Genomic DNA, 22,272 nt, shown 5'->3' with positions numbered 1-22,272 from the left:
AGAATTCAGACTGCTTTGTTAACTCTGAGCAGAGACCAAGAAGACACAGAACTTAAACACAACTTCTCCATTTCCTGACCTTCCTTCCATAATAAGGGTATATGGATAAAGGATAATTTTCAGATACCTCTTTGTATATACCACTAAAAACAATGTAGACTTTTTTACTGTTTATATATTATTGTAAATACATTTCTGCATAATCTTCTATTGGAATAATGTATAATTTAATTAGTGCTCTATTGTTCAGCTTTTTGTTGTTATCAATTCTATTTTACACAATCTTTGTTCATCTTGATTTTCAAGATAAAGTCCTAGAAATTAAAGCACTGTTCCAACAGGTTTCAAGATTTTCAGACTTGTCTTAAATCAACAAATTTTTCTCCAAAAAAAGGCTGTATCAATGATATTCCCACCAATCACAATATATCATCAGCACAATATCATCTTTACTAACTACTTTCTAATATTTTATACAGTAAAATTGTCTTCTTTCTTGATGTAGTTCTATGATTTATTTTTCAGTTTTTCGGTGGACACAACATCTTTATTTTTATGTGGTGCTAAGGATCGAACCCAGCACCCTGCACATGCCAGGCGAGTGCATTACCGCTTGAGCCACACCCCCAGTCCAAGTTCTATGAATTTTATATGAATCTTTCTATATAGATTAATATAACTGCCACAACCAAGATATAGAATAGTTATTTCCACCATCCCACAAGACTCTCCAATGCTATACACTCACCCTACCCCTCCAGAAATTACTGACCTGTTTCCCATAAATATAGTTTCAGTTTTTTTACAATATCCAATAAATGGAACCACCCAGTATACAAACTTTCAAGACTGGTTTCTCTTACTTGATACAATGTTTTTAAGATTCATTCCAAATTGTTGCTTAAAGCAACAGCTTATTTATTTTTGCAGAACAGGGGATTAAACCCAATGTTTCTCTACCACTGAGCTACATCTCCAGCCCTTTTTATTTTAACACAGGGTCTCCCTAAATGGTCCAGGCTAACATGGAACTTGTAATCCAATGATCTCAGTCTCCTAAATAGCTGCAATTACATTTATGTGCCAGCACACCCAGTTGTTCTTTATTATTATATATAATACTGAACAACAGTGAGCTGTTTCCAGCTCTTGACTATCATAAGCTTCTATATTGTGTGAACACTCATGTTTACCAATTAACTGGTAGAAATAGTATCTTCTTAATGACATAATTCAAATTTGATTATTGGTGATAAGACGTTTTTAGATATATCTTTGTTTTCTCTTTGTTTGACTCCCCTAAGTCACATTCAACTTAAAGGATATACTTAAGGTAAAAAAGAAGATTCTCATTTCCTCTACCAGGACCAGTTGGGGGTTTGGTTTAGGGAAAAATTATGTTGTGGGATGGAGGAAATTGAGTTGAGGAGGGTTATGTTCTTTTCTTTCTTCCTTCCTTTTCTTTCTTTTTTTGTAGATTTAGAACAGTGACAATAAATGAGCCCCCTTTAAAATGGAAAAAAAAAAATTCTCATGTCTTTAAATTTTTAATCTGACCAGAAAACACACAATGTCCACTTAAGCCAACATGTTGTCCAAAATGTACAGTCTAAACCTAGACTCTCAATCACTACTTTTTTTTTATTTTAAAATATCTTTATTTATTTATTTATATGTGGTGCTGAGGATCAAACCCAGGGCCTCGCACTGCTAGGCGAGCGCTCTACCACTGAGCCACAACCCCAGCCCTCTCAATCACTACTTATTTCAAAATTTCACATAAATTTTTAAATAGAAAATAGATACAAAGAATATAAATTAGGGGCTGGGGTGCTGGCTCAGTGGTAGAGTGCTTGCCTAGTATATTCAAGGCACTGGGTTCAATTCTCAGCACTGCATTAAAAAAAATAAATAAATGAAGGTCCATTGATAACTTAGAAAAACAAAAATATTAAGAAATTTGGTCAAAATTAAATAAAAATCACAAAACTATTACATTTTAATATGTAAAATGCTAAAAAAAACCACTTAAAACATTGATTGTGCTAGAAGAATCAAGAATCTACTTAATGTCTCACTTAATAGGAGTTACTAAGATATGGAGCAATTGTAAAACTTTAAATAAACACAGGTCATTTAAACAGACTGTCCTATTTTTGTCAGGGTTTACCCACAGGAAGGAAGGAAGGAAGGAAGGAAGGAAGGAAGGAAGGAAGGAAGGAAGGAAGGAGGGAGGGAGGGAGGGAGGGAGGGAGGGAGGGAGCCAGCGAGCAAGCAGCAGGGGAGAAGGGGATGGGAGGAAGGGAAGGAATGAGGAATGAAGGGGAGGGGGAGAGAAGGGGAGGGGGAAAGAAGGGGAGGGGAGAGAAGGGGAGGGGGAGAAGGGGAGGGGAGGGAGGGAAAGAATGGGGAGGGAAGGAATGGGGGTGAAGGGGAGGGGGAGAAGGGGAGGGGAGGAAGGGAAAAAATGGGGAGGGAAGGAATGGGGAGGGAAGGAATGGGGGTAAAGGGGAGGGGGAGAAGGGGAGGGGAGGAAGGGAAAAAATGGGGAGGGAAGGAATGGGGGGTGAAGGGGAGGGGAGGAGGGGGAGGGTGGGGAAGAAAAGAGGAGGGAAAGAAAATTTGGGCAATGTAATATTTAACACATTAAAAGTTGCCAAGATAAAGTAAGCCCACTCACTTATTAGAAATATAAGCATTATACTATACTCTAAATCAATGAATATTCAATGTGTTTCAGTAAAAGAGCCAAACAATACTTGATTTTTCTTTTTTAATAAGAGAAAACAGGTAGTGAGGGAGGAATTAGTGCACTCTTTGGCTTCTTACTTGACAAACTTGTTTTTCCACAGTAAATCATTGAAAAGACCACTGCATGGAAAAATACATTATGTTTCAGGGAGAAATAAGGAAAGTTTTAACACCAAACACCCTAGTCATTACCTCTATTCAATTTCCCACCCTCCAACTACTCCAATCTGACTTCCAGTATCATCCTCTCCCCAAAACTGCAAATATTAAGGGTCACTTAGGAGCTGTCAATAAATCCAGGTCAGGGCTGGGGCTATGGCTCAGTGGTAGAGACCTTGCCTAGCATGTGTGAGGCACTGGGTTCAAATCTCAGCACCACATAAAACATAAATAAATAGGGTTTAAAAACATAATCAGAAAAAAAAAAAGAACACTGGCTATACTACAGCTGTGTGCCCTATCTCACTGTGCATTTGTATTATTATCACAATATATGGAAATGTGAAATAAAATAAACATAAACCCAGGTTTTTATTCCTATATATAATGCTCAAAAGCTTTGGACAGTATTACTTCCTCCTTGAAATAGTGAACTCTATTTCTGTAGTTCTTAACACCCTTATAAGGTTCCTCTTACCTCATTAACTGCTGCTTCCTAGTCAATGCATACTTCTTTATCTAACCTTTCCTATTGGAGCCCTTAAGAACTTAGTACTTAGGCCGCAATTCTATTCTCATGCACATCTTGAATTAGCTCCTCCTCACCGTGGCTTTGATACAATCCATGTACTAACAACTTTTTTTCCCCTTATCTCTAACACAGACCACAACTCTAGATTTTTGTATCTATATACCCAACTATCTCCAGACATGTCCACATGGATGTCTAACCAACATCTCAGACTCATCATGTCCACTATCTTCTCTCCAAAACCTGCATCTTCTTTATTTTTCCTGTCTTATCCTTGTTCAAGTGAGAAATTTGGAAATCATCCTTGATACTTTCTACTTCCTTAGTCCCACAGCTGATCAACCACATAATCCAGACAAGTTGACCCGATTCTCAGTTATATATTATTTGCCTTCTCTGTTGCCTCCACTTATTCTGAGAAATCTTTACTGAGTTCTTTTCATGCCAATATTTCTTTAAACCATATTCCACATTTATTATTTTTAAATATAAATTTGAGCACGTATCCCTCTTGCTTAAAATTCATTAGTTTTTATAGTTCTCAGGGAAGTATGCTGCTTCCTGTCAAAGGGCCTTTTATTTGTCTTCCTCTAACGCACTTAACTAAATTAATTTCTACCCACTTCTGTATAAATTTCCCTGTTTAATGGATTAGATCAAGTTGCCCTATTATTTAAGCATTATCTCAACAATTAATTATATAACAAATTACTTAGGATCAGTCTTCCCCACTATACTCTGAATCCTGAGCTGAGTGGTCTGTTTTGACTTTTGTTCATCAACAAACTCCCAGATAATAGGTACTCTTCAAAATTGCCATTTTGACTGTAGGTAAATTTTGACTTCATGTTTTTGAAAATATTTATGAAAGACAGAATTATCTCAAAATTAGTTTTCATCTGGAAAATAGTTTTAGAAAATAAACTCATTTTTGTTTTTACCTTAAAGACTTGATACTCTCAGAGCAATTGTTTCCCAAGTAAACTTTCTAAGATTCACCAGCCACTTCTTTCTGTATCATATCTTAATGATTACAGCTTTTATCAACGTGAGTTCTTTTAAAACCATAATTTCTAACAAATGTAAATTGCTCATTTTGTATAACTAAATTTAGTCAAGATTGTATTAATCCACCAATTTTTAGTCAAAAATTAGTGGCCGGTTTTCAGATACATTACTTGTCAATGTGTTATTTTCGTTGTTTTTAAGCCAGATTTCCCAGAGAAAGTTTGAAGGTTTTTAGCAGTAACAAAAAAGATGGGGTGATCTGACCAGTTTTTGAACTTTAAAAAATTTTGTGTTGTGCAACTATAACCAATTTTAATTAGTACTTAAGTAATTCTAACAGCTGTAGTTACTATGAATCAAATAAAGCACTGATAATAACTTTGTTTTTTTTCTTAATGTGGCCTTCTGCTTTTTATTGGGTTATTCAAGAGAAAAATATAATTTCCTTTAAATAGTCCAAGAGTTCCCTAAGGCAGAGTAAAAAGAATGTCTCATCAAAATGACTCGGGAAAACATCCTAGATCAAATATTCTGTTATATTTTCACTGTCTAAACAAATTATTGTTATATCCAAGAACACTCCAATACCACCACCAGCAAGAAAAAAAAAGCTGAATTAAATAAAGCATAATAATTAAATTCTGGGAACTCAGAAATTACTTATAATTAACTTTGAAATAGCCTTAGACTCTCCAGATTTAATACACTCTCGCAGAGCAGGGGAAGAGCACAAACCAAGGAGCCAGACTGCATGTGTTTAAATCTTGGAATCCACCATTTAATAGCTAGGTGGCCCTGGAAAAGTACTTATTAAAACATTTTGTGACAGTTTATGATTCTATAAAATGAAAGGAATACTAATACCTACCTTCAAACTGATCATGAACATCAGATAACAGATGTAAAATGCTTAGAACCATTCTTGTCACATAAAAAATGCTCCCTAAGTGTTTACTACTGTCATCATCATTTTACCTTTGCCCTGTTCCCATCAGTCCCATTTAAAATATTCTGTAGGTGCAGGGCATGGTGGTACATGCCTGTAATACCAGCAATTCGGGAGGCTGAGGAATAGGATCAAAAGTTCCAGGCGAGCTGTAGCAACTGTCTCAAACGAAAAGAAAAAAGGGCTGGGAATGTAGCTCAGTGATAGAATACCCTGGGTTCAATCTTCAATATTTAAGAAAAGAAAAAAAAATCTACCTACTTGGGCAGGTAAAAGAAGATGAGTAACTCCAAAAAATACAATGAAGATCAGTAATGGAATGGTGGAACATCACAACCTCCTAAATCTAGACTATTTGTACAACAGAAAATATTGACTTACTATGTCCCAGGCTAACCACTCTAAAAAATTCCAATCTAACAATGTTATTTCTAAACTTGGTTCTGATCTATATCCCCCTTGACCATGTACTGTACTTCCCAAATCAACAGATCTGCAAGAACATGACAATTGAAGGCCCATCAGCAAGATTACAAAGTAAGGATGCTTAAAATCATGCTTTGAAGAAGATAATGCCATTTACTATTAATAGTGGGCATTATCATCTTAATGAAAGATTCCTAAGTATAAGATGACTTAATCATATATCTACAACTGCAAGCCTTTAATATTATAAACACAAAAGTTGTTTTCAGTGGTACAAATAAAATTTAAAATATCTCAAATAATAAAAAATGCAAAGAGTCTTGCAGGTTGTTTTTATGTTTCAAAATTACCAAATCTCTAGAACTTTTAACACACATTAACATATAACTGCAAAATGAATTTAAGACTAAAAGATTTTATTAAACTAAAAATTATAAAACATTAATGCATAAGTCCCTTCAGACAGATAATCAGCCATAGTTTTCTTATCTAATAAAAGAAATTGAATGTCAACTAAGTACAAATATCATTATGTGTAAAATAAACTTAGAAGATACTTTTTTGCATTAAAGATCATTTTCTGAATACACTTTATAAGCATGACAGGGACTATACAGTTCATATTTCTTCAATACCTCATGTCAAAGAATATATGCAGCAAGTACAAAAATGAAAAAAATAATCAAACTACAATATTTCCAGGTATCTAAATTATCTGCTTGACATTTTTAATTCATTTAAATATGAGTTATACATCAATTTCAATTATGACATTTGTTACTGAACATGCAAAGCTTTATTTAAAAAAAACTCATATATTGTTGATTGAAATGTAAAAATGGTACAATCACTTTGGGGAAAGGTCTGGCAGTTTCTTAAACATTAAATGTAAAAGTTCCCTAAGCAGGCATTATGTCCACAATAAATCCGTAGAATATTCATAAAATACTTATACATAAGAGCCAAAATCTTGATATTTCCCAGAAGTCCATCAAAAGAAAATGGGTAAATCTATATATCTATACAATGAAATACTATAAAGCAATAAACTATTAATACAATATATGAAATCAGGTGAATGTCAAAAACACTAAGTTAACCTAAGTTAAGACCAAGTTAAAAAAGAAGAAAGTATGCACTGCCTAGTTCCAATTATATGAAGTTCTAGTACAGGCAAAATCTACTAAAGATTTTTAAACAGAACAATGGTTGTCTGAGGTGCCAGGGGATTGATTTCAAGAAAAGGGCAAGAGGAACTTTCTGATGTGATAACATTCTATATCTTTTGTGTGTATGCACAGTACTGAAGATTGAACCCTGGGCCTCATCCAAGATAGGCTAGCACAGAGCTACAGTGTAAATTCTTTCCCACTCTGTGGAATGATTAATCTTAAATCAACAAGGAGCAAGATAACCTGAAACATCTCCAAGTCCACATTTCTTTTCCTCCAGTTCTTATATCATTTTAAATTCTGATTGGAGTTTGAGCAATACAAATGTAGGTATTTTCCAAAACTTATCAAATCATACATTTAAGATTTCAAAACTACACAAATATTTACTTTTGTGCAAATAAACATAAGACTCTAGTAATGTTGAAATGTTTAGTGATAACTATTCTAATTTTGTAACATGCTTTAAAATAATGTTTTTCTTGAAGCTGATCCCAGCATATATGGTGAAAAGGATCAGTTTCAGAGGTTCTTTTAAGGATAGGGACATCAGAACGAGCTAATGGACTAGATGTGGGCTGTTAGGAAAAGACAGTAATTAAAAATGGCTTCTAAATTTTTAGCTTGACCACCAAGTAATACAATATACTGAGACCAGAGGAGGTACAAGGAGTAATAAGGATTACCTTTCTTCCCCATCCCAGGCAGGGTTTTATGTCCTTGAGCACACACCCACCACAGGAATAAGGGATGGCTCCAGAAGACCTACGACACAGACTCTGGGACAGTAGTGCCCTGTGTCTCTCCTTTCTTAGCAAAGCAATAAAACTTGTTTTTCTTTTTTCTCAATAAAATAAAATAATAATAATAATAGTGGTTTCCTTAAAAAATGGAGGGTTAGATAAATATGCAATAAAGCAAATATAGTAAAACATTAACTGATATTTTGAATTGATTTAAATACTAGAACTTTTTCAATTCTGACATTACAATTATTGAACATGTAAAGCTTTATTTTAAAAAAAAACACTATTTTTTTTTAAGAGAGAGTGAGAGAGGGAAGGGAGAGACAGAGAGAATTTTTAATATTTATTTTTTAGTTATCGGCGGACACAACATCTTTGTTTTGTATGTGATGCTGAGGATCAAACCCGGGCAGCACGCATGCCAGGCCAGCGCGCTACCACTTGAGCCACATCCCCAGCCCAAGAAAAACACACTATTGAATGAATTATAAAATGGTATAATCACTTTGGGGAAAGGTCTGGCAATTTCTTAAAGTCAAATGTATAAGTTCCCTAATCAAGCATATGCCAAGCAAAATCTAAGTGGTAGGAATATGAATATTTATTACGAAATTCTTTCAACTTTTTATTATATATATGAATGATTTCTTAATAAAAATGTTGGGGTTTGTAAAAATCTTTGTTTATTCCATACCATTTTTTGGGGTGGTGGTGCTGAGGATTGCTCTACCATTGACCTACACTCCCCAGCCCCCACCCCTTTTTAACTTGGATTTTGAGATGCACCCCTTTTTAACTTTGATTTTGAGACAGGATCTTGCTAACTTGTCCAGGCTGACCTCAATCTTACAGTCTTCCTGCCTCAGCCTCCTAAGTAAAGGAGATTACAGGAGTGCATCGCTGCACCCAACACCACACATACTTTTAAAACACAAAAGATCTATTAATAAAGTGTAATACTAATACATCTATTTTTTTTCAATTGCCTAGGCTAACTTGATTGGTAGTTTTATTTGCATTTACTCATTTATTTTGCTTTCCACTATTTATAAAGCTACTGAAAACTTTAATTTCAAATCATAGCTACTAGTTTTAATCAATTTAAAAGATATATAAAAAATTAAACAATTTCTCAAAATAATACATAAAGATTTAGTATAATTCTGTTAATGTTTAATTTAGTTGCATACTTAAAGAATTTTCTCTTGTATTTAATTATGCAATATTTCATTTAATTCTTTTTATAATCAAATTCACTATCAAATATTTTTAAAGATTTTAACCTTTATTTTTTATTTTTGTTTATGTGGTGCTGAGGAATAAAAGCAGTGCCTCACTCTTGCTAGGCAACTGCTACCACTGAGCTACAACCACAACCTTCACTATCAAATTTTGATTTTGAGAATTTGTGGGTCTTAATATTTGAAAAAATATAATATTTAGATAGGTACATTTGGTATTATATAATCATCTAAATAAATTTATTTCAATTATACCTCATCAAAAAATTTCAACTCTATTGTACTGAATTCTTTTTGGGGGGGTAATAAAAAAATACAAATCAATATGATGTATTAATTGTAATTAAAAGAATATGTATTAATAAATCATTTGCTTAACCACCATCATCAGTGGTATATATTAAATATAATTTATTGCACTCTAAGATATTTAAACATGTCTTTAAAATACACTTAAACTTTTGCAAATCAAAATCAACCAAGACTGACTCAGAAAAAATTACTTTAGTATACTTATTACAATGAATGTAATTCTGATATTTAAAAATACACAAAAATAAAGTTTCTTAATCTGCACAGCCCTAAATGCTAAGGAATTGTGTCACTTGAAACCAAGTTTGGATAATTCTGGAGAAAAATACAATTACCAGATTATTCTAAAAGAAGGCACATGGAAAATATTCATATTTTAAACATTATCACAAAAAGATGGAAAAGGGAAGATCAACTCTTTCAAAAGTGAAATACCAAGTTGTTTCATTACACAAAATGAAAAATTTTAATATTTCAAGAAACCTGGCATTTATTAGAAATGAGAAAATTAAGCTTTTCTTATAAAATTAAGCTTTTTCTTATTATAAATCGTATCTAGTTTAGAAAATCATAAGTTATAATAATAACAACATATCCATTTAAGCTCATATGGATAAAAGGAAGACAGAAAGCTGGCAAAAATAACCTATCCACTACCTAGATTAATACATTGAATGAAATAAACTTCCAATTTAATTTTCAAATTTAAAATACTTCTACAGAATCAAATCTAAAATCAAAATAAATTCACTCTTCTCTATATTCTCCCAGTACTATATGTTATAGATAAAATTCCATACATAGGATGTCTGGAAGGTTCCATGTATACACCGCTGGTACTAGCAGAATTTCTTCCTCCAATTAGTGATACTGTCCTCAAAAAAAAACTGCTAATGGAAGTTGGTAAGTAGTCCCCAAACTCAAAATATCTCAATATCAAAAAAAAAAAAAGGTTAACTCATAATTTCCCTAAGATACTTTAAAAGATAATAAACAACCTCCAAAAAAATGTTCTGTGGTGAAACGAGCAATTTTCTTTATTCAGAAATTCTTATAAACTACACTATGGTAATCATGGTGTGTATGGAGGAAGTGGTTAGAAAATGGAAAATTACATACATTTAAACTTTTGCAAATCAAAATCAAACAAGATTGACTCAGAAAAAATTACTTCAGTATACTTACTCCAATGAATGTAATTCTGGTATTTAAAAATACATAAAAATAAAGTTTCTTAATCTGCACAGCCCTAAATGCTAATGAATTGTGTCACTTGAAACAACCAAGTTTTGTATAATTCTGGAGAAAAATACAATTACCAGATTATGCCATTTGATGGGCAATAAAGGAATTTTCAAAGGCAATATAATTACATATCATTTTGTATATACATGATTTTTTTTACCTTGTACAATGACTTTAGAACCAAACTACCAAAAGAGGTATGTTGTACTTTTTGAACAGAAAAATATTCTAGAAACATCTCAGAGAATTAACATTCCACAAAACACATTTTGTTAAATTGATTTTGTTGTATGAAGTCAATACTTTAACACTCATCAATTTCAAATAATAGCATGCTGAATATGTGATTAAATATCACATAAATAATTTGCATTGTAATTTCAAAAAGTTAAACTGTCTAAAGAAGTATTTACTAGAATTATAAAAATACTACCTCAAATTAGAGGACTCGTGACACTCAAAGGAAAGTCATAGCACAGATGAAAGAGAGAAGATAAAATTGTCAACTGAATATGATTTATACCCAAGACATTTCTATAATAAAAAGCTTAACTCTAATACAAGGTATAAAAAGTTTTTTAATTCAACTAATGAAATTAAGTAATCAATAAGCTAAAATAGTACCCACAAGAGTTTATTTTTTGTTTCTATAGCCACAACCTAAATTTCCCATTAAGTTTTCTCTCACTACAATGCCTACTACTAAATGCTACTATACTCTCTTCCTAAATTACAGCTCTAGTATAGTGTCCCCCTAATCAAACATTTGCAGTGGCTTCCCATTGTATATTCAGTTAAGTCTGACTCCTTAAAATAGCATTTTATTTAATCCATTATCTGGCACCAACCAACATCCAAACTGATATCCCTTTGCTTACTTCAACCCATTCTGCTTTTCCACAAAACTTTTTTTTGAGAGTCTAACATGATTTAGGCACTAAGTTAGGTTGTAAAATACTCTTATTTCAAGCCAGGTGCAGTGAGGCACCTCAACTCAGGAAGCTGAAGACAGGAGGATTGAGAGTTCCAGGCTAGCCTTAGGCTATTTAGTGAGATCCTATCTCAAAAAAAAAAAGAGGGGGGGGGTTAGAGATGTAGCTCAGATATTTAAACATGTCTTTAAAATACATTTAAACTTCTGCAAATCAAAATCAAACAAGACTAACTCTGAAAAAAAATTACTGGATTTAACCCCCAATACTGTTTTTAAAAATACATAAAACTTATCTCATTGACTCAAATTTTAACCAGCATTAGAATCCATAAGAGGGCCTATTACAAAAGACTGCAGGACACCATCCTCAAAAGTTTCTGATTCAAATGGAATTTCTAACAAGTTCTCAAGTGATGCTGATGTTACAAAGCACTACACTTGGAGAATGATAGCTCTACTCCAAAAAGTCACAAACTGGAAGCCCCATGGCTGAATGAAGCCCACTCACATGTCTACATGGTATCTGAAAGACATTTTGAATTATTTGTGAATATTTTAAAATTGAAAAATATTATGTATATTGCAGGTTTCTGGTTTACTCCTGCAAGTAAAATTCTACTCAAGTTAAATAGAAGCTCCAGAGAGGTGTCCTAGTCTAGGTTACCAGAGTCTGAATTGGGTCTCTGTAATTTCACTTTAAAGCACCTGGCTTAGCATTGCATTTTTGCTTGCACATCCTGATCATTTTTTTCCCACTCTCTATTCCTTTTTTCGAGAGCTCACTCTGACTTCAAACACCCTTTCTCCCTGTATTGCTGAAATTCTAGTTGCCCATTCTCAAGCTTGATTTAAAATTCTTTCTCAACAAAATCCCAGCCAAATAGATATTCTTAAGTAAAACACATATTAAAAATTTAACAAAAGTTTAATGTGTTCTTTAAAAATCAAGGTTTTATTTCCACAAATAATAAAATAGCAATGTTTACCTGAAACAAGGCTATCTCATTAAATTATAAACATAAGATATTTTGCTATTTTCAAAGTAAAATTTTCATTTTTCACTGATTTTTACTTTTAAAGAAACCTATTTCAGGAAAATGAAATAGGAAAGAACTTTCAATCACACAGTCAAAATACAACTTCAGTATGATATCAGATCTCAATTTATAGAACAAAAAAGAGAAAGGGTTATGATTCCCTTGGTTTTAACCTAACAATTGTTAACCATAATCTTTTGTTGTTGCTGTTGTTTGTGGTCCTGCAGATTGAACCTAGGGCCTCATGCATGCTAGTCAAACACTCTACCACTAAACTACATTCCAAGTCTTAAAAGTAGCTTTAATTAAATAAATTCTTCAAAATTTTAAATCTAGAAATCTGGAGGATATTTTAGCAGATTTTTACTTGTATAGAATAAATTGGGAGGAGGGGAGGAGAAAAGAAAAATGAATACTGGTCCTTGCTCTGCTGAAGCTTTGTTACAGCAGTAAGTCACTGAGTTCTCCTTGGACCTGGGACCTATTTCATTACCTCTAAATTGAAGAGGAGGAAAAAAGTATTTTCCAAATGTTTTCCATCTCTAAAATCTAAGACTTACTCCTTCAAAAGATGAAAACATAAAAAATAGTGTCATAATGAAATTATGGCATTTGCCAGTAAATGGATGGAAATGGAGAATATCATGCTATGTGAAATTAGCCAAACTCAGAAATTCAACAAACATTTTCTTTCATATGCAGAAGCTAGAATAAAACAAAGGATAGTGGGAGGGGAAGATAGAATATAAAGAGCCAATCAAATATGAATTAATACATGAGCAAAAGGAAATCTAGTAGAGGAAGAAGAATGGGAGAGGGGAAGAAGATGGGAAAGAAAACGGGGAGAATCATGAACTGAAAACAATTTCCATGCATGTAAGAGTGTGTCAGGATTAATCCAACTACTGTGTATAACTATAAATAAACCTCTAGTTAAAAAAAAAAAAAAAACTACAGTGTCATACAGATAAGGTTTTTTTGTGGTGGTGGTGGTGGTGATTGTGGTACTGGGATCAAACCCAGGGCTTTGCACATCTCAAAGTAAGTGTTCTACCACCAAGCTGAATCTGCAGCCACAGAGAAAAGCTTCTTGTTATTGAGTCAGTATAGTTTCTAAATTGGACTGACTTTAAAACCTTTAGCTATAAGTTTCAAACTTCTAACCCAAAGTGCTGAAGACAGAACTTTGAGAGAATATGTTTATATATACATATTTGTATATATTTTAATGATTAAAATAAAAGGCCATCTATAAGGGCAATAATTAAAAATAAATTGGAGGAAAAATATTACCAATCAACACATCAGTAAGTTTTGATATCCAAAAAGAAAGTCAAATAATTAGGAAACCATGCCCCCCCCCAAAAAAAAGAAAATCATGTCAAAAGTTTTTCCATAATAGAGATTAACAGCATTTTCCATACATCTATTTGCTTCAGAATATTCCCAAAGTAATTTTGGACGAAATTTAAATAATCAAATTGAAAAACTTAAAAAGACCTCAAAGATTATTATAATCAGGTAGATCATGCCGTAAGCGAATTGCTTTCAGCTTCTCCACTTCAATTTTTGCTCTCAGTAGCTCTTCCTCTAGCTGCTGCCTTCTTTTCAATCCATCCCTCTTCTCCTGAACATATAATCCAAAATTTCTTTGATTTTCTAAAATTATCTGATGCTCTGCTTTCAACATTTGCAGGATCTGAGGATCGTACCCTAATAGAGACCTAAAATGTTCTCCACTTTCATGCCGAAAAAAATCATCTCTCCTTGGAGTAGAAGTTGGAGATGATGTCATTCTCATATCAACAGAGGAAAGTGATGGTGACAAAGATCTTTCCATAACATGTACTAATTCATGTTCTTCTCTTTGCTCTAAAACATCGCTGTGTTGAGGATTTAAAACCAGTGGAGGAGGTGGTTTAATGTCTTCTTCTTGCTTCACCTCCACTGTAATAGCAACAGGATGGTGATCCAACATTACCTGTAGTGAACTGGTACCGGCTTGTGCAGGTTCATCCAAGTTCGCACTACAGCACACAAAAAAAGCATTATAAAATATAAACCAAATGAAGATATGAGCATATTTATAGCATGCTTCATATTTAATATATACCTAATTATTAAGCCTAAAAAGCCAGGTATGGTGATGCATGCTGAAATTCCAGTAACTGGGGAAGCTGAGGCAAGAAGATTGATTCAAGTGCAAGGTCAGCCTCAGCAACTTAGTGAGACCCTGTCTCAAAATAAATAATAAGGGCTGGGGATGTAGCTTGGTGGCAGAGCATCCTGGGTTCAATCACTACTACAAAAAAAGGGAAAGAAAAAGAGAGAGTGGAGAGAGAATGGGGGGGTGGGGAATGAATATGAGAATTGTGAAACAAGAGAAGTTTAACCCTGGGCATAACAAAGAGACTTAAGATTAGGACTTCAATAACACATACATATAGTTATCCTCCCCATCCTTATCCCTTTTTGTGTGTCTTGTTTTATGGTACTGGGGATTAAACCCCTGGCTTCTGGCATGTTAAGCAAGTGCTCTACCACTGAGCCAAATTCCTGGCCCTCCCTTATTAACTTCAAAATTGGGCTTTTAAAAAAGAAGTACAAATCTTATATAGTATAAACAAAGTAGATAAAAAAGAAAAGCCATTTTTAATGCTCTCAAAGAGATACCAATTGTCCCTATAACCTCAGGGTTTTTAAATAGTGTTAAGGGTCATTTAATATATTCTGTGCCTCCCTCTTCCCATACCTTATTTAGATCTCCCACTCTGTTGTCTTTGGATTGTTATAAAAATAATCAAGGTTCATGACTTCTAGGAAGACAGTGGAAGCCCATTTATGTGAGGTACTGATTTCTGCATTGACCCAAAAAACTAAAACTAAGGTCTCTATGGCTTTGGAGTATACCCCTTTACCTATATTGAACCACATAACTCAGCTGCTCTTTAAGTCTTTCAATCATGGGAAGGTAAAGTTAACAAGAGCAAGTTGTTTTATCCATCACATCATACCCAGTATCTAGCATAATATAGCACTACTTAGAATATAGTAGATGTGTTGAATGAATAAATGAACAAATAAAATGATTTTTATATGAAATATTCTTAAATGGCCTATATAGGCATATTGAAGGTTTGCTGAATTTACAACAATTCCCATAATATATACATTCCTAATAGAAGTAATTAAGAGTTTTTAGCATAATTTACACTCTGGCATATTTTTTTGACATTATGAACACAATGCACTTTAAAATCCTATTTTTAAAAAAAAATAATTTCAAGTATAACATGAAGCTATTAAGAATATATATGGGGGACTAGGGTTCAGTGGCAAGAGTGCTTGCCTAGAATGTGTGAGGCACTAGCTTCAAACCTTAGCACCACATATAAATAAGCAAATAAAATAAAGACATTCTGTCCATCTATAACTACAAAAAAAAATTTTCAAAGACTATATTTGTGTGTGTGTATATGTATATTCTTGAGCTTTTTTTTTTTAATTATGCTTCTGCCTAACTTAAAAGGGAAAATAAAAAGGGGAAAGAGATTATTGGAACATTAATGGAAATATGTTAACATTATTTAAGGAACATTTTATAAATGATAAATAACATTATTAGGAATATATCCTAGATGATGATTAAAATGTTGGAACATGTTCACATAGAAAATAAGGAAACAAAATTAAAAACTCCCATAAGTTACTTATTAATAACATTAAGTTGCCAGAAATATCAGATATTTGTCTAAGAAGATACAAATTTAAACAATTCAACAAAATATATATTATAAAAATTAAGTTTTAAAAATTCAAATAAATACTGTTCCAGTTTAGTATGTATAACAGTATAAACATAAATATTACATTTCTCCCACTATATTAAAAATATACTTATATCTGGAATATTCCATTCCATTTTAGTTGAAACATTACAAGCATAACTTTAAAAAAAAAAAAAAAAGAAAAGAAAGAAAGTTTTAAGAAAAGTAGCAAAAACAATAAAAGGACTTAAAGGATCAAGAGGTTGTAGAAACAAAGCATAATCTGACATTAGAGAGAGGTAAAAATAAAGACATAATTCAAAGTAAGTTGTAGAAACAGATTTACTAAGCAGCTGTATATTTTTAAATACATTAAATAATATAAACATTAATATTTCCTTGTAAAAAAGGGAGAGTTTGGTGAGATTAACAGTAATATTTATGTAGAAACATAATTAAGATTATAGAATAATTATAAAGTTCTGATATAAAGATTCAATATGACATCAAATAAGTATATTAAATATATATTAAGTGAGTAAGCTAATAAAGAGAAAATGTCAATATAGACACTAACAGGTAAAAATTTAAGTGGTATATTTCTTATATTCTTCCCTTTAAAATTTAAAAACATTACTATTATTTAAAAAGTATAGAAATGCATAAGTCAATTCATTTTAAATGTTTATGTGTACATTTATATGATGTATGTATACACACATAAGAGGACAAACTATAAAGATACTTGTATATTTATATATTATTTCTCTTCTATATTCACTGTATTTTTAAAATATGCAACTAACGAAAACTGCAGTGTTTTTATGTGTAGTTTTTTAATTATAGAAAATTTAATACAAAAAAAGGTAGTTTTCCACCTGTAAAGCAAAAGCCTTTTTTTCTCTGGGGTTGATGGAGGTGGAAATTATGAGTATATAGCACAGCATACAACAAATTTACTGTAGACTTTATTGGATATCCAGCATATTAGGAGGACCTTATCATTTGTCATCAGAGGGAACATTTTAACCAGTGGCCCCAAGAAATTAATCCACTGTGCATCCATGTCCTGAATTCCCACTGGTGATTTTTTAAAATAGTTCTATCAAGTAGAAAAAAGCAGTAGGTAGTAAGAAACTAGGCTCAAAAATATTTTCCTGGTAAATTACAAAAATCACAGAATCTCTTGGTTAAAAGTTTTTTCTTCTGTTCTTCTAACTTAAAAGAGATTTCACAGGTAATCAATAATTTTGCTTACATAATGCCTTTCCTACTAGTAAGAAAGCACATTGTGTAAAGCTTTGTTTGAAAGACCCTGCAACTAACAAGGAGTTTACAGTTTGCTTTAATTATCCTAAAAGGTTCAGAAGAATGTAACTGCCATTTTTATCGTTTGCCAAGGGTTGAAATTTTAATTAGTGGCAAGATAATATAGTTTTGAATATTTCCAGGCAAAACATTACTTAGAGCACAATTATCTCAAAAATTGTTTCTAACCCTAAAAGAACTCAGTTGCTATTATGGGTATAATAAAATTCATAGTTTGATATCCTTTCAAGGCAGTATAAGAAAGCTTACCCTTTCCTGTATGATCCAAGATCAAAGTGAAACTACACCATGAATGAATAAAAACAACAAAAACTTAATTTCATTAAGTAATCTGAATCTCTAATTAGGCATTAATTCCCTTTAGTTGTGTTCATCTTATTTTAAGTGTTAGAAAAATAATTTATCCTGTCTTCAAATATATAATCATATCATTAATAAGTTTACTTAAATGTTGATTTTAGTTCTGTTCAGTGCATTCAATAAGTGGTAGACAGTGACAAATCATAAAAAAGCAAAGATTACATTTCTCCTGAAACTATTTACTTCATATAAATTTTACATAAAATTGAAAAATCCAGTGAAATGTAATCTTAATAGAAGAAAAAGGCAGCTCTTAAAGGCAAATTAAATAATTTAAATTTGAAGCTTAAAAAGTTTATGAAGTGATGTCACAAATTTCATCCCATTTATTTCTCCCTAACCTTCACTTTTAGAAACTATAAGAGGGAAGGGGGGAGGGGAAGACAGTAAAAAGTGGCTTAAATCTAATGCAGCAGAAAAATTCCTTATAGTCTCACTTTTCTTTTTTTTTAAGAAAGCAAAACAAAGACACTATTCATTGCTCCCCTTGTGGGGATGCTTACTATGCATATCTCTATCACAACTAAGCCAAAGCCCAATAGATAGGAGGCGCCATAATTTTCCACAACAAAATAAAATAAAGCTTACCTTTGTATGTGGTTCCTGTCTCTTACCAGGCAAAAACTGGAAATCTGGGGAATCATCTCCATAACTTTCTTGGTTGGCTCAGAAATATTGCTTTTAAAATCTGATTGGGCCTCTTTTTGCTGCAATAGCTCCTGTTTGGCATATTCTTTGAGCCTTTTGTAAAGGGTGCGTAGGCCCTGCGCTGTTCGAGGAGGGCGATCTACTCCAATTGCATTATAGTTAACTGCTATGATATCCCAACATCTATTCTTTTCCACTATGACTGAATGTTTATTAGTGTGTTCTTCGAGAATTTTCACATATGGCTTCACAAGCTTTAGCAAATCAAGCTTTTCAGATAAAGTAAAATTGGAAGATCTAGCCTTCCCTACCATTGTTCTTTTCAAATTAAGTAGGCAGTTTCTGAAACCACCATGCAGCCTTCAGCTCTGCTCAGCTCTTTTCACAAACAGAAAAAGATCAGGCTTAACTAGGCTAGCCTCATTTAGGCCCACGCCTACAGGGGAGGGTTTATTAAAATTCCTCCAGCTTAAGCTGACGCAGGTTCAGGAAATCTGCTTAAGCCAAGCCTGACCTACATAAAGCTTCTCACTGAAGAAGACAGGAAGGCACAAGCAAAACACACTTGTGTATAAAGAGAACAGCTCCAGATAGAATTTAATGCACAAAGGTCTAAAGATAAGCATGAACACAGCTAAAAATTAACTAATTTAGTGAGAATATCAAATTTTCACACATGTATGCCTTTCAGACTGAAACTGCACTGCAGTATCACTTTAATAAAAACAAAAAAGAAACGGTTTTGTTCTATTTGTTTACAAATCCAGTAGACCGAAAACTAAAAGATATGAGTGGTGAATGTAGTGATTCCTAACAGAGCTCTAATCACTGTTTCTGAGCTGGGTGTTCTCCCTTACAAAATCTGCATAATGCTGGTCCTGCTGTCAATCAGGAATTGCATATCCTCTAGCTAGTTAGGTTACACCCAGCTCAGACTCCACAGTAAAGCTAAGCTTCTCCTTCATTTTACAGTCTACATTGGCTCCTGCATATTTTTTTTTAACACTAAATAAATTTTTGTTGAACACTAAATATAAAAACCGGGTAACAATTACATTTTTAAAGCAATGGATTGTTCTAGCTATAATGCATGTGAATATACTAGCCTGCTTTATTATGTGTAAAAATAACTATTCATGGTGAGAAACAGCATAATCACACCATAGGAATGCACACAACAAAATCACATTTGCTGTTATAATAGAGAATTTTTATTTAGCTATAATCACAAAACATAAACTATAAAAGGAAACACCTAATCTAGTCATTTGCAAGACCATGAGTTTCCATGCTTAATCCTAGTCTGAAAACATGATAAATAATAATGTAAACAAAACAAACCTATTTTCTCATGATATACATGTTTCTCCTGATAAGGGAATTAATTATAATCTATTTGAACAAGGTTCAATTCAGCCAATTACCAAACACTTACAAAAATGCTTCCAACCACTGTGCAAAGCCCAAAGAAAACAAAGTGAATCTATAAACAACTCTGCACAGGGAACTGTAGTTTTACAGAAACGTTATAAATTCTCAATTATCTTGCTTTCATTCTTTTGAGAGAAGAGAAGCAAATTAAAATTATTATCACTTTGAACTGGAAAATGAGCTAGAAGTTTTCAATGTGGCAGGAAAAGAAAAATTAAAGATTGCTAGGTGCTCTATAAAATGCTACCTGTTTTATGACAGGTTTTTGCCTTACAGGTAATGTGATTCTGTAACAGTACTAGTTTTTCCTTGCCCTTTTGTAGTTTTATAGCTTAGTAAATATAGGTTGAGTATCCCTTATCTTTTTTTTTTTAAAGACAGAGTGAGAGAGAGAGTGAGAGAGTGAGTGAGAGAGACAGAGAGTTTTTTAATATTTATTTTTTAGTTTTTTTCAGCGGACACACCATCTTTTTTGTTTTGTATGTGGTGCTGAGGCGCACTACGGCTTGAGCCACATCCCCAGCCCCAGTATCCCTTATCTTAAATGCTTCAAATCAGAAGTTATTAGGGTTTCAGATTTGGGGATATTTGCATATATATGATATCTTAAGGACAGAACTCAAGTCTACACACAAAATTCATTTGTTTCATATATATTGCTGAGGGCCATTGCCAAGTAGGAATGACGCATCGAAATTTCCTTGCCAGCGTACCCCATGTTAAATGGACTTGCCTTGGAAATTCGCTGACATTGCATGTGTGTTTGAGAAAGGTGACCCTGCTCAAGGACGAGGGTGGATCCAGGTTTAAGGTGTATCCTGCAGGTTTGAGGAAGTATCCCCCTCCTTGGGTTTAGGGCGTTCCCGGTTTAAGACAAGTTTAAGGCGTTCCCGGTTTAAGACAATGTGGTTTTAGGGAAGTTCCAGGTTTAAGTTTATTGCTGCTGGGAATAGGGGTTCTTGCTGCCTGAGTTCCCGTTGAGTTCTAGTGGAATTGAGAAAGTATTTTTGGGACGTGAATTGTGCAGGCAGAACTTGGATTTCCCCAGAACGTGTGTAGAGGCCGGTGTGAGTTCGGGAATAAAGAATTGCTGTTTGAACCTACAAAGCTGTGTGGTGGCTCGTGATCTTGTGCCCAGCCAAGACATTGGCAATATATCTTAAACATATAGCCTGAAGGTAATTTTATACAATATTTTCAGTACACCTACATTTCAACAAAAGAGCAGCTATACAATTTTCCACTAGAAGGAGTCATGCCAACACTCAAAAAATTTAAGATTTTGAAGCATTTCAAAGGATGTCCAATCCATCTTAATGAAAATGATACATATTAAAAACTGATCCACTGGGCACAGCAGTATACCCCTGTAATCCCAGCGGCTTGGGAGGCTGAGGCAAGAGAAGCAAAAGTTCAAAGCCAGACTCAGCAACTGAATGAGGCCCTAAGCAACTCAGTGAGACACTGTCTTGAAATAAAATATAAAAAAGGGCTGGGGATGTGGCTCAGTGGTTAAACGCCCCTGCATTCAATCTCAGGTGTCAAAAAAAAAATTGACCCACTCCAACAACCACAAAGCTGCCCTATATTCAAAGTCATTCTAGCTTTTTCTAAGATTTCAAAACAATAAAAGAGAACTAAAGAAATAAAAAAAAAATACAGGATATAACTTTATTTAGATAATATTTTCTTATTTTTGGAAGAAATACAGGTATGGTGTTAAGAAATGAAATGCTGTTAAAAATTATTTTAAAAGAGCTCAATCTCACTAATTATCAGGAAATGTATACTAAAATGATTTTTCAACCACAGATAGGCAAAAAAATTTTAAACTAGAAATGTCAAGATAAGATGAGGGTATCTGGGTATGATGGCACAATCCTGTATCCCAGCACTCAGTAGGACGAGACAAATCACAAGTTCAAAGTTAGACTGGGCAAGTTAGCAAGTACCCATCTCAAAATAAAAAATATACACTTAGTGAGCCCCTAGTAACTTGGGAAGACCCTGTCTCAACATAAAATATAAAGAGGGCTTGGCGATGTAGCTCATTACACTCCATGTAACTCATTACTGGGTTCAATACCTGGTACCAAATAATAATAATTAAAAAATAAAAATATACAGGGCTAAAGATGTAGCTCAGTGGTAGACTGACCCTAGATTCAATCTCCAGTACCACAAACACAAACACACACACACACACCTACACAAAGAGTGAATGAGGA

At 33.2% G+C, this 22,272-nt stretch overlaps 2 protein-coding genes across 2 annotated transcripts in view; both read right to left on the bottom strand.

The window, feature by feature from the left end:
• Rad54b (RAD54 homolog B) overlaps window positions 1–22,272 on the bottom strand; it is a 106,948-nt gene that overhangs the window by 45,374 nt on the left and 39,302 nt on the right. The gene's annotated exons all lie outside the window — the stretch shown is intronic.
• Fsbp (fibrinogen silencer binding protein) lies at window positions 13,704–18,973 on the bottom strand. The gene is made up of 2 exons (XM_026384932.2): window positions 18,554–18,973; window positions 13,704–14,536 (listed from the first exon to the last, which is right to left on the bottom strand). The coding sequence occupies exons 1-2, from the start codon at window positions 18,925–18,927 to the stop codon at window positions 14,011–14,013; spliced, it is 900 nt and encodes a 299-aa protein (XP_026240717.1). The 5' UTR covers window positions 18,928–18,973; the 3' UTR covers window positions 13,704–14,010.

This window comes from Urocitellus parryii, chromosome 7, assembly GCF_045843805.1.
Source record: "Urocitellus parryii isolate mUroPar1 chromosome 7, mUroPar1.hap1, whole genome shotgun sequence".
NCBI classification, from domain to species: Eukaryota; Metazoa; Chordata; class Mammalia; order Rodentia; family Sciuridae; genus Urocitellus; species Urocitellus parryii.
Note: the sequence above shows the minus strand (reverse complement) of the source record. Positions and strands in the feature narration are given on the sequence as shown.

Bases quoted from the DNA above. Each gene is read 5' to 3' on its own strand.
- Fsbp (XM_026384932.2), bottom strand. From the start codon at position 18,927: ATGGTAGGGAAGGCTAGATCTTCCAATTTTACTTTATCTGAAAAGCTT. The intron at 14,537-18,553 runs GTAAGCTTTATT...TGTGTGCTGTAG, and splicing joins GACAGGAACCACATACAAAG to TGCGAACTTGGATGAACCTG.